The 13,263-nt window shown below is 53.9% G+C and overlaps 1 protein-coding gene across 1 annotated transcript in view; it reads right to left on the bottom strand.

Annotated features, from left to right (window-relative positions):
• LOC111157196 (anosmin 1) overlaps nucleotides 1-12,301 on the bottom strand; it is a 171,190-nt gene extending 158,889 nt beyond the window's left edge. The window contains exon 1 of the mRNA XM_022518486.1: nucleotides 12,095-12,301. Coding sequence (XP_022374194.1) covers nucleotides 12,095-12,301 — 207 coding nt within the window. The remainder of the gene's footprint in view (nucleotides 1-12,094) is intronic.
• Nucleotides 12,302-13,263: the final 962 nt, after the last annotated feature.

Genomic DNA, 13,263 nt, shown 5'->3' with positions numbered 1-13,263 from the left:
CCCAACGTGGGGCTAGACCGTACAACCCCGAGATCAAGAGTCACACGCTCGACCGACTGAGCTAGGCAGGAGCCCCACGTGCATACAAACCAAACATTCAGCCCTAATTTCATATGGTTGCTCAACAAAGGAGTCTCATTTTTTTTTTTTTTCTGAAATTGTAGAGTACATAATGGGACTAAACTATACAAACCTTGCCCTCCTAAAAATAGGGTCCAAATATTACACAAGTGCACGGCTCTTGAATAATAGATCGAAATACAAATGGATATCTTTTGTAAGGTAGTCTCACCTCCCAATATGTTTTCCTACGGTCAGCGCAGCATTTAACAAGTGAATCCATTCCGTCCAGAATTTGCTTAATTTCTCTGCAGCTGTGAGGACATGATCTCATAATCCCGGATACAAAAATGTGCACCCAACAACAACACAGGAAAGAAGTTCCCCACTTTCTGTGAGATTCTGGCCCAATGGGAAAATAACTTCCCAGATGTAGGCCATTTCTGGAATGATCAGCACATGGCTTTGGCTGTGCTGCTTTCCAACTGGTACAGACACGTGTCAAAATAAAAAGACAGGGGGAGGTGGCGGGGAACAGAAAAGGAAAATGCATTTCTAGTCAAAGATGTGCTGTACAGATTCACCAAGCCTCTGCTGAGGGCCCCCCATGGCCCAGGAAATAAGAAAGGAACTGCAGGGTACATGGGTTAAGACCGTAAGGGCGCGGTTCTTGTTCCAAAGGGCTGTGACAGCCCGAAACACGGAAGCCAAAATGGGAGAGAAAAATGCCCGCCTTCCAACAATGACTGCTTCTAAAGCTGGACAAGATCTCTGCGTCTTTCTCTGCAAGTCTTGCCACTGAAGAAATGTAAAGTAATCATGGTGACCATACACAGCACAGCAACCCCCCTTCCCAGTTTTGTCTCGTTCTCTCAGAAAGGAATCAGGATTGCCTGGACGAGACAAGCACTTAGGCATCCCACCGCTGGTTTCTACTCCGGTCGTGGGATCGAGCCCTGTGTCGGGATCCACGCTAAGTGCACAATGGGCTCTAGATTCTCCCTCTCTCCCTCCCCCACCAACACTGTGCTCCCTCTCGCTCTCTCTCAAATAGATCAGTCTTTTTAAAAAAGTAATCAGTAACTTCTGTATAAACTTAACATTCTCATAATTAACAGGCTAAACCTCCAGGCAGCGAGCACCCAGTCTGTGCTGTGATGCAATCCCTAATTTTCCCTTTTCCTGACTCGCCCTCAGAGCAGGCCTGCTGGGCAACGCTGGTTTTCAGCCCCAGGGCCTGGACACCACTCGAGCTCCGTGTAGCTGGCGTGGTCTTCTGCTCCCTTCATAAAAGGCTGTTCCCCTACGGGGCGCAAAACACTGCTCACTGGGGGAAACGGCCGTCCAGCAAGGGCTCGCCATGGAGGAAAGAGGATGGAAATCTGAGTTATTGCAAAAGAAACTGTTGCAGGGAAGTTTGTCGGGAAACATTTCTACATTTCCAAATGGGGGGGGATATAATTATTATTATGATTATTATTCCCTCGTGATTATCAAGGGGCTCGGTATCTGCATACTACAAAGCCGTCCATCGGCTGGAATGCCAGCTAATGGTCCTGAAATACCAAGCTTCTCCGCAAATCTGGTTTCCTACACCAGCACGCGGGGAACCTGCCCCGGGCACAGGCAACGGATCCGCATAAGGTGTGTGCCCTCTTTTAAATCTCTCCTGGCATTGTACGTTTGCACGTCTCTTTCTCAATTTTCTTTGCAAGTCCACAAAGGGTATCGGTATACATTTCAAGAGTGCCCTGCCTAGCAGTGGGGTAGGCATTGAAAGACAGGAGCGGAGACATTTACTTAAGTCTAAAAAAGGGCTGTTTCTCAGTTATGTGTTACTAGAAAACAAAACAAGAGTCGAGGCACATACACGGCATGAACAAGGACGCTGATCCGGCAGGAACGCAGGGAGTAGGTAAAACCACCTTGAACCTGAAAGGTTGAATTCTGTTCGCATTAAGAGTTTCTCAACTGTTTTAGCCTTTCTTTCAGAGGAGCTGTCAGTAAGTAACCTCCCAGCTAAGAACGTAAGCCATCTGGTTTGTTTCTAGATAAGCACGTCACTGGCATTGCTGGGAGTGAGGAGCACCAAAAATAATTTTATGTCTTTCAAACATATGAATTAATGCATTACAATATTGTAGTGGATTTTAAAAAGGTGAAAAAATAAGGGAAAAAAGGCCGTGAAATTTGTAAGTAAGTGAATTCCCAATATTCCTCTGGCCCCACGTGCCGGTATGATTAATGACATTTTTGGAAAGTGACGCATTGCTTTGCAAAGTTAATGTCTTTTCTTTCATTAGAGGGACTCTTGGATTTTTATTTCTGGACTCATACACTCATCACTTCTTTGGACACAGCAGACATTAACTATGAAATTTTAAAAGCCATCCATGATGATTAGATGCTAAATTAGGAGAAATGAGGATTTTTGTTGGCTGAAGGTCACCTGAGATCCTGGGCAAACCACGTAGGAAAACGCACTTCCCCAAGATAAAGATTCGAGTCACTATACATGATACAATCTATGTGGTGACAGCCTATCCACCTTACCTTTCAAAGAAAGAAGGCAGTAGGAGAAAATTATGTACTTTTGAGGTCATTGTAACAATGCTTTCTCAAGTTGGCCGGTATTAAGTTGGGGAGTAAAAAGCATTTTCAGTGACAAATGTTACAATTTCAAACAAAAAAGGGAAATACCATGTGAATTTAAAGGTTCCCTCTCTGGATAGGCTACGGTTTCTCCGGCTCCCCTCAGGATAGATTTGAGCCCTCAGGGTATGAAAGAATGCCAATTTGTCACCCTGTTCTTCTCACGGGCAGCCGTCCTCACTGTGCAATCTGGTGTCTTACAGAGAGGCTGGAAAGAACCGTAAGGCATAAACACACTCCCAGACCCAAAACGAAAGCAAAGAGACCCAGCATGGAGGGCACCGTGAGTTCCTGGAAGTGCCAGTCACGTACACACCAGCCACAATCGCCACTTGCAAATACCACAAACGTATCCCGCCGCCATTTGGAAGCAGGAAACAAGAGAAGGCACAAGTCCCCAGACCGCTGTGCCTCCCGGACAGCAACCTCAGACCCTGTGGCACGAAGGAGCCCAGCAAGTTCCAAAACATGTGTGCAAGGATCATAGTGGTGCTCTGCCGTGTCGCTGGACGAGTCAGAGGGACAGACACAAAATCCACTCTTGGGACAAAAACAACACTTCGTCTAGGAGATGATGACCACACACTAAACCGTCAGGTATGACGATTTTAAGTGATACACGATTATAATCGTTTCTTTCTTCAGTTTAGAACTCTCTGCAACTCTTTGCTTCAACATCTGTCTCTCTCACAAGCAGAAAATGATGCTTTGGAGGGCAGGAGACACATCTCGCTTGTGCTGGGCTCGCTAGAACCCAAGATCCTTGAAAGGGGATGGTCTCTGACACATTCTTATTGGCTGGAAAAAAATGTGGATGGTTACATGCACAAGGGATGGGTGTTGATGGACTGGTATTTTTAAAGGCTTTTTCTCCCACATCATTACTCTTTCAAGTTATCCACAATTGTGCCTCCAGGAGCCAACGAGAAATGGAGGGATATTTCCCCCCAAAACTGCATGAGTCTCAATTCCATCACAGTTGGTATTTCCACTCTGTCTTCTCTCACTGTTAATAACCTGAGAAGCAGGGTCGTTTAGTGTAAATATTTGGGAAGATGACGACGGGTGCTTGGGTTGTGGCTGTGAAGCCTTGGTTACCTCTCTTCCAGACCTGCGGTTTTCTGATCTGTGAAAGAGAAACAGCGCTCGTGACCTCACAGAGCTGCTACGGAGGTCAAACAGATATTTCATGTGACAGTGTTCTGTCACCACCAAGACGCTGTACAACGCGATGCTGAGTCCGCTCTAACCTGCGCCTCCGTAATTCGGGAGAGTTTCTTACTCTGGGGCCACCCCCACAAGGTCGGGCTGGGGTCCTGCCGTAGGCATGACGGTGAGGCGATGGAACGGGCAGCCCCCTTGCACCTTCTTATGCTCGTCTGAAGCTCCTTCTCAGAGGTCCGGGCGGGAGCTCCAGGAAGATCCGATGAAGACCACCGCGTCTGCCAGCAGCGTAGCCGAGACCGGCAGGGAACCTGGGAGAAGATCCGCGCACACACCTCCAAGTGTCATGGCCAGGGCACGTTCCTACCCCGACCTGCACAACAAGGGATGTGAGCTCTGTTCCAGCTCCCGGGGACAAGTTCCCCAACGCTGGCTGCTCGCTGAGGAACTGCCCCTCTACCCCGTCCAGGAGGAGCACTCAGAGTCCCCAACACACAGACTAAACTGTGGCAAGACTCTGCGCGCACTCATGCTGCTGGCTGCTCTGGGCGGGAGGAAGCCAGCGTTTGCGGGTCAGCCCAAGAGTCACCCCCGCCCAGGACACTTTCCCTACAGGGCTACGCTCCTTCCCCAGAGATCTCATACGAATAACCCCCCTTGCAGTCACGTGCGGACCGAAGCTGTTTCCCAGTCTCAGCCCCTACTGGACTCTACGATCCCCGTGAGCAGGAACCTTACTTATAGTCGATCTTCGAAAGCACAGGAACCCACCTATATTCGTGGAAACGAACGGAATAGACCCAAGCAGTGCTTGACCTTTTTTACTGAAATCATTGGGCGACACAAACTAAATCCAAGTAGCAGAAAATGTTTTGACTCTAAGGGCTTCTTCATCTAGAAAGTTTTTTTTTAATTTGTATAAAATCTTGGGATTTTTCCAGGGACAGAAGGAAAACACCTGAGGGTTCTGAAGGCTGGTTCTCCTTCTCTGCTTCCCGCTGCCATCTGTGTGCTTGAACGAGTCATTTCTAAAAGCACCAAGTCGTCCAATCGAAAACAAAACGGTGCTGACTTAGATCAGGTTAACTCTTACGGCAGGTGTCGGAGACTGGGTTTCCGAGAAGCAGAGGCTGGAAAGGGGCTTCCTGCGTATGTGCTATCTTGGGAGAAGCCCTCAGTGGAAAGAGAAAAGGAAGCCGGAGAAGGAGCGAAACAGGTAAGGGATGTTAGCTGGACACCTGCAGAGGCCTGGTCCCAAGAGAGGGGAGTACAAATGGCCCCAGAATTATTCCCGCAGGAGACTGGCCTCCGTGGCCTCCAGCTGGGAGCCAATAGCAAGATGGCACCCATCGGAGAAAGGTTAGTCTCTAAGGGGGAGCCACTGTAAGCCATTAGCCACTGATACAGAAGCTGGGATTAAGGAGGGGAGGGACAGGTCACCAACAACATCTACTGAGAAGGAATAGGTCTATGACCGATTTTCAGAATTTCAGAGAATCCAAGAGAAATTGCACATTTTCTAAGATGACGGTCCCCAGGTAACTAAAAGGTCAGGAAGACGTCTTTATTGCTCCGCTTGGTCAGGCGGGCGACCTCCTGCTGATGGGAAGCTTGAAAGAGTTGGGGGTATCTTTGATTAATGAAAAGAGGAGAAACTAGGTCATCCTTAATAAATGCCATATGTTGACAGACTACACACTTCCACACTACGGGGTCCAGAGCCCGTGAACAGACGTGTGCGAGGCAGCGGAAGCTGGAACTCGAAAGGCCTGTGAGCTCGGACATGTCTTCCCAAGGCTAACGTATGCAGTCATTTGCACAAGGGCACGGCGATGGGGGCATCTGCGATTTCTTGGTCCTGTGTTTCATATATAAAATGCATTCTGATCTTATCAATGTGCTGCACGGATTGTGGTCTAAGCCCTCACCCTCAAAATTGTGTGAATTCTGTAAAGCCCTACCAAGTTATGCAAAGGAACCTCTCACGTCTGAATCAACACAAGCAGAGCCCACTAACCCCTTCATCAGCTTGTCCAACTCCAGTATTATTTCTTAAAGGATTTTTTTTTTAAATTTTTAAGTCATCTCTACACCCAATGTGGGGCTCGAACTCACAACCCCAAGACCAAGAGTCACAAGCTCCCTCCACTGAGCCTGCCAGGCATCGCCCGTCCCTACAGTCTTATACCCACTGGCAGAAATAAATAAGGGTAGGTTACACACTGCAGTCATTTCCAAGGAATAATAACCTTAGAGCCTTAATCATCGCAAGACAGTAACTTTTAACTCCAGGTTAGGCCTTCAAACACACACACACACATGTAGGGTATCATACGTAACTACATACGGGTGTATGTGAGTATATACAATATAAACATATAGAAGTATACATATATATTTCTTCTTCAACGATATGCTGCACAAAGAAATGAACAAGTCAGTAAGTGCCTTTTTTTTTTTTTTAAAGAGATTTATTTATTTGACAGAGACAGAGTGAGAGAGGGAACACAGGCAGGGGGAGTGGGAGAGGGAGACGCAGGCTTCCCACAGAGCAGGGAGCCCAATGCGGGACTCGATCCCAGGACCCTGGGATCATGACCTGAGCTGAAGGCAGATACTTAACGACAGAGCCACCCAGGAGCCCCTTTAATGTATTTTTAAAATGTTTGTAATAGTCACAATAAGATAAACTTTTAAACCACACTCAAGGAGAACCACTACATTAAAAACAGAAAAATTTGCCCTGAATAGCCTAATGCTTAGTTTTGGTTAAATTCAGAAATTCTTAGAAAGACAGCCAGAGATCCAGGGAACCCAGACCAGGAAATATAAACGCCAAAGCGGACAACGGCCCTTCTTTCGGGAACTCTCCAAACCCTCAGCCACTGTGGCGAGTAACTAGTCTCCCTGCAGGGTGAAGAGACACACCAGGGCTGGGTAAACTCACCAAGGAAGTGCCCTTCCAGAAGTCTCTGGGCCTGAGCTGATGTGTGGCTGCTAAGGGGTTTTGATCCGATCGTTGTTTATTTGCTTTTTCTTGGAGGAGATGCTGGTCCTCCTAGTAGAAGGAGCTAATCATCAGCTTAGTTCTCCCCTTGCCAAAGCAAACAGCTTCCAATTACCGTAGGGGAAGCGTCTGATCTCTCTCATCGGCCACCTAAGCGTGTCTACCCGTGGTATTTTATAGACTGAATAATGTCCCATTAAACAAGAATCTCTTAGCACTAATAAAATTCTAGACCCACAGGGCCCAGGCTGCCAGCAACCTGCTACTTATCTTCCAACGAGAAGATCGACTTTTTCCCCCGAGCAGTGCCGAATTCTGGGAAAAAGCAGACACGTTCCCCGCTCGTCTGCTGTACACGAGCTATGACTGTGTTGTATGTGACCTCCTATTCTCCTGAGCCTCCTTGGAGACAACACGGGCACAGAAAGAACAGGTTCCGGGTCTCCTAATCCTTAGTGCCATGACTCTGTCTGGAAGGCTCGAGATTGGCCTGCATGGTTGCCACAATGAGCAGAACCAGGACAGACGAGAGTGGTCTCTGCTAAGGCGTATCCCACCTAGCATACGAGAGCGAGTCACTCTGAAGGTAAATGACATTCGCTGAGAAAGAGAGAGCTCATTTCAGACGATGTTCCCTCCTTTCCGTCTTCTTTAATATCCCTACAAGGGACCCCCCATAACCCTATGAGGGACCCCTCCACTTAAGCAAGTGGGCTTAAGCCCTCCCAAGGGTTCTGCACCCTTGAGGTACAAAAATCCACACCAGGACCGCTTCGGGGGACCAATGACCAGGCTTGATGCTCTGTGGCCAGCACACTGAGATCTCGAAGACTGTATCCTGGGTGGCTGTGTCACATGGGCAGTCTGATGGAAAACCAGAACTTGTTCTGGAGGCTTGGAGCCTTGGAGCACACGGGATCCTGCCTGCCCCTGCTCCTCAGGAAAGGTTCTTGGCTCCCCACTCCCTTGTCCCTCCACCCAGCCTCTCCTTCCCCACTCCTTGCCCTAAAAGGACTATCATACCCTGGGCACTGCTGGGACCTGGACCAGGGTCCAAGGACGGTCCGACGCACGCATGAGGCCAGGACGCAGCGGAGGCTGTCCTCATCGCACGCGGGAAACAGCACCATGTCTTTAGTAGGCGGGGTCCAGGGCTTCCGGTGAGCAAACCCATCCCTGGGGCAGGTATCTGCCAGTGAGGAGGCTGGACATGGGGCTGCTCACCTGCTTCGTGTCAGGAAGTGGGGAGATCCCTGGCTCCACCTCCTGAACACGACACCCCAAACAAGGCATGAGGCATGGGTAAAGAAGCTTGCAGAAGAGGGTGCCAAGCACGTGTTCTTTCTGGGCAAGCACCCAAGCACCTGGAGACCACAGGCTCCTGTGAGGCCTATGAACATCCCGCAGGACCCTGTCGTGGGGCTGGGCACGCCACACCCATGTGCACCTTGCGGGAGGGGGCTTGCTCTTCCCCCTCCCCACCTTCCTGGGTCTCGCTTGTGCCTCCAGGCCAGGAAACAGAAATCGTGAAATGCCGCGGAGCTGGCATGCAAGCGAAATGCTCCCATGTTGGCACGGAGCACTGGCGCGGAATAATATAAAGAGGAAGAGGAAATCCACGCTCGTCACTGAATTGTTACACTTTTCTCTACTGAGAACAGCACTGAACAGCGAATAGGAAACCCCGGGACACACTGCAAGTACCACCAAAGGAGGAAGAGCATTGTATATTCTAGATTCTTTAACAACACACCTTTCTCTTGCTATCTGAAACACTGGACATACGTTTTCATTTTGCACGTGGTCCTGAGAATGAGGCAGTCTTTCTTGAAGGCAATGAACCGCTAACCAACCCAATCCTAGAGAGAACAAAAATAAAAACCTGACGGGCACCCTCGTTCGGAGCCCAGCCGCACCGTCTCTTAGCTGTGGGAGCAACCTGCCTTCTCAGCACCTGTGTTTGCTTATGAGCTGGGAAACAAACAGTACCTTTCTTACACAGCCTTGTAGGGCTCCTAGAACAGAGGCTGGTACTGACGAATCTCCCGGTTAGAGTTGGCTCCCTCGCCACCATCACTCCAGTAACCCCAACGCCGCCTACGACCTCCACCTTGCCGGACAGGTTCTTGTCCTCCATGGGACACACAAGAGGCTGGACGTTCAGGAAGGCAATAGGCCCTAGTGACCCATCCACACGGCGGCAAGCCCGGCCTCGTTCCAAAGCTCACACGCCCTGCTCCAGACCCCACAGCCCAGATCTCCTGTTCGTGCACGGACAGAAGGATGTCCTTCGCAACCCCCGAGGTGAGTGGGATTTTAGCGACGCTGTGCGTGGGGCAGGTGCTAACCTGAAGGGGCAGTGTGGCCAGCGCCCCGCACCCGGGGCTGGGAACAGACACCCTGGGAGGTGCCGACTTGCCCTGTTTCTTTCTATGAATGAAGCCAGCATTTAGCCGGGACGTGAAGCAGTTCACCACCCGTGATGAAATCTGGAACTCTCCCAGGTCAGGGGCTGGGCCAGAGAATTCAGAACCCTCCGTCACCGTTCCCATCCCCACGCATCAGTAGTGAGTCGCTTGGGCGCCCGGGCCTGGCTGCGGGCCCCAGCGCAGACGGGTGAAGCCCCCACGGACAGCAGAAGCAAAGGCCCCAGGTGAGCAGCATCACTGCTCAGAGACGGCAAACGTGTGCAGCTGGAGCACAGACCGTGAGACTGCAGCGCCCGTCTGCAAGCCCGTGGGCCGCTCCAGGGCACTGCCCCCCCGCAGCTCTGAGCCTCTGTCCACACCGTGATGACACAGGTTAGGGTCTCCACAGCCAAGCGCTCACAGCTGTCACATCTAAGCGTCCCCACCCTAGGCTGGCCTCAAGGACGGAGACAGGCCTTCCATCCTTTAAAAGAGCCCTAGTGCTGTGGGACAGAAGTTGAAAATGGCCACCTGCTCCGGAAAGGGCCTTCTGCTGGGCCTTCTTTGCACAAGGGGGTGGGGTGACCCTGAGAGAAGGGGCTCGTTCGCAAGCTTCGTCTCACCCCACCTTTCCTGCCTCTTAATAAACACCACGTGCCCTGTAAGGAATTGGTGGCAGCTGACCCCTCCATCATCTCCCAATTATTTAACAAGGGGGAGGGACAGGGAAGCTGGAGGGTTTCTAAGGAGAGTGTGTCGCTGCCTTTTCACATCTTAGGAAAACATAATCCCTGCAATTTAGGTAAATCAGATGGGCATTACCAGGCTAGGGTTAACCCTCCACGAGTGGCTTGGCAGTCGATGTCCAAAACAGCAGTTCCTAAGTCCTAACAGTAATTTGCAGCTTCTTCCACCCCAGCTAATTAAAATGTAATCAGGATTGTCTGGGCGATGTGCATTCTGTCAGCGGTTTTTCTTCCGAAGAGAAATCATGCCAGGAGACCACAAGAAAAGCCTTTCATGGGAATTGGCTTGATCTAAACTGCTTCTTTAGCCGCTTAAACTGTAAAACAAATAAATTACAGCGACGGACAGTTCAATTAGAACGAGAGAGAGAGAAAGAAAAGGAAAGAAAGAAGGAGAAAAAGCAAGCAGAGATACTCTTCCTCTCCAGGAACGGGTCGCTGTGTTTTGCTTTCTGTTGAGGAAACGATAGTGCAGCATCTTCCCGGGAGAGGGCCTGGCAGGGCAGGGCGGATTTGAAACCAGGTGGCCAGGGAGGAACCCTCTCCAGGATGTCGGCGTCATTTCAGCACAGGACGCGAGCACTCGGGTTTCCCTTTGCCCAAACCGGCAGGGACGCGGAGTGCGCCAGCTTCTCTGAAACCCACCACAGGTCGCTTCCCCGAGAGCGCGCACCCCCGCACACGCAGACTTCGCGAGCGGCTGCGGGCTCCGCAGATCCCAGCCCTGAGCGCCTGGGCCCCCGGGCGCCAGCTTTCCTTAGCCCGCAGGCCAGGATGAACACCCCGAAGCCTGCGCACATTCGCCCCAAACTCCGCCGTCACCACAACCGCCTGCTCTCGCAACTGAATACCCAGGGCCCCTTTGGAAGCCCCCTTTACCCTGCCCGGTTCACTTCCTAAGACGGAAAACCTGCGGCAGGCCCCGGGTCTCCTCCCGGCCTCCGCAGTGTTGCCTGCGGCGAGAAGGAACCCGAGTCTTGGAACAGGTGAGCCGCTAAGGACAGGAGCGAGAAGGCCAAGCGGAGACCGAGAGCCCTGGAGAGCAGTAAGGCGTGAGCGCGAATGAGCTCGGACAGCGCGCACTCGCGTCGCCGGGGGAAGGCAAGGGGACGCGCCCCCGCGGAACCCGCCAGCGGCGCGAACGCGCCCCCAGCATCCCGGGTTCCCACGCAAGACCTGTGGGGACCCTCGGCGCTGTAGCTCCCCCCAAGGGACCTGGCAATGCACGGGCGCCAAGCGTGCCACCCCCTGAGCCTCCAACATCCACACTCACACACACGCTCTTCCACACTCAAGCTGGAAGGACCTGCGAGGGCTGGGGGCAGACACTGACCCCGGGACTCTCGTCGGAGCACCCCAACGTGGCCCTCCAAGTCCCGCGTCCCCCAGCTTACTCCGCACACTACGCACTGACTCAGAAGCTCCCGGGCTCCGAACTGGGGCGCGCAGAGCCGCCGCCGCCGCCACCACCCTCCCCGACACACACACTCTGGAACACACGACTCGCCGCCTCCGCGGCTACACGGGTAGGCTGCGCGCCCCGCGCCCGCCGAACGTGAACGCGGCGCTCAGTAGAGACGGAGAGGTCCACCCGCGGGCACCTGCGGGGCTGGGCGGGTCGCGCGGGTCCCCGGGCGCAGCTGGACGCGCTTCCCGGCCTCGCTCCCGGGGCTGGCGGCGCCGCGGGCCCGGGAGCGCGGGGAAGTTCGCGGGACCCGCCACCGGCCCCGAGTGCCGCGCGCCGAAGTCCTGGGAAACTAAGAAATGCACACACCCACCCGCGGAATCCGCAAGAGGCTCTCCACGGGGCTTTCCACCGGGGAAAACGGGAGTCGGGGACAGATGTGCACGCTTCTCTCTCCTTTCGGGAGCAAGGAGGCGGCCGCAAAGGGGGGTCCGACCGCCTCGATGGTGGGATCCACGCCGCAGGGGAGTGGGATCTGCGGGCCGAGCCCGGCGAGAAGTTTGGGCGCCGAGGCCGGGAGGCAGGCGCCGCGCGCGCCCCCGGCCACGGCCCGCAGCGCAGGGCGGCCGCGGGCGGGCGGAGGCTCCCCTACCTGGAAGTGCTGGAAGAAGGCGGAGATGCGCGTGATCTGCAGGCTGAGGCACCTGGACGAGCAGCGCGCCCGCTGGACGCTCACCGCCGACAGGGACTCGTCCAGCCGCCGAGCCGCCGCGGCGCCGGGGCCGCGGGCCAGGCAGCCCCCGCAGGCCAGCAGCCAGAGGCAGAGGGTCAGGGCCGCGCCGGGCGCCCCGGGCTCCATGGCTGCGGGTCGGGGGCGCGGGCGCCGGGCGCTGGCCGAGGCTCCCAGCTCCGCGCCGGGGCCGCACTGCCGGGAACCTCGCGGCCGCCGCAACTCCGCTGGAAAGTTCAATCATTCAACTCCAGCCCCGCGCCCTCCCCGCCAACCTCCTCCCGGCTCTGCCTCGAGGGGTGGGGTGAGGGTGACAGGCCGCCGCGCCATTGGCTGCGAGAAAACTGAGTGACAGGGCGGCCGGGCGGAGGGCCGTGGGCTGGGCTACCCGGCCGCGAGCCCCGGCGCTCCGAGGCAGGGCGGCGCCGCCCGGGTCTTCCCAGTGCGCCCCGCTCTGGGTGGTCGGTCTCCCGCGCCGGGCTCCCCAACAGTCCGCATCCTGCCCTCACTACCACCATCCAGGAAAACGTCGGGTGTGAGTGAGCCCGGCCTGGGGTGGAGGTGCCCCCCTCGGAAGGGAGGGCCTCGGCCCCCCCCCCCCCCCCCGAGGACGTCCAACCTGCCTAAGGAAGGACGCAGCGCCTCAAAGTTGCAGGCTGCCTCCCCGGTTTCTGCCCCAGGTCAAAGCTTCGCTCACACTCTCACGTATTTGAATTTCCTTTTATTTCCAAGTCCTGGAAAGAGCTAAGGCACGACTGGTATGGACATGAGCAGTGAGAACGCAGGCAGGGACACCGGACTGACATTTTCCTCCCTCCTCTCCCTCCCGCATTCCTTCCTTCATTCCTCCTCCCTTCTCTCCCTGTTATGACCTGGAAACCCATCTGGGTACGCAGTAAGCCCCGTTTGTGACACAGACGCACACTACTTGCTTCCTCGGGTGTCCTATTTTCTGGGAAGCACTACTCTCTCCCAAGGTGGCCCCAAAACAAATCTTTCCCCAAATCTTCCCCTCCTATGTGCCCCCCCCGCCACGACTCTCGGTTCAGCCCCACCATGTCTTGCAGTCTTCTCCCATACTCTTTCCCCTC

The sequence above is a fragment of the Enhydra lutris genome, unplaced genomic scaffold (assembly GCF_002288905.1).
Source record: "Enhydra lutris kenyoni isolate GAN:26980312 unplaced genomic scaffold, ASM228890v2 scaffoldscaffold52, whole genome shotgun sequence".
NCBI lineage: Eukaryota > Metazoa > Chordata > Mammalia > Carnivora > Mustelidae > Enhydra > Enhydra lutris.
The sequence above is the reverse complement of the archived record's forward strand: the minus strand, read 5'-3'. Positions and strand labels throughout refer to the sequence as shown.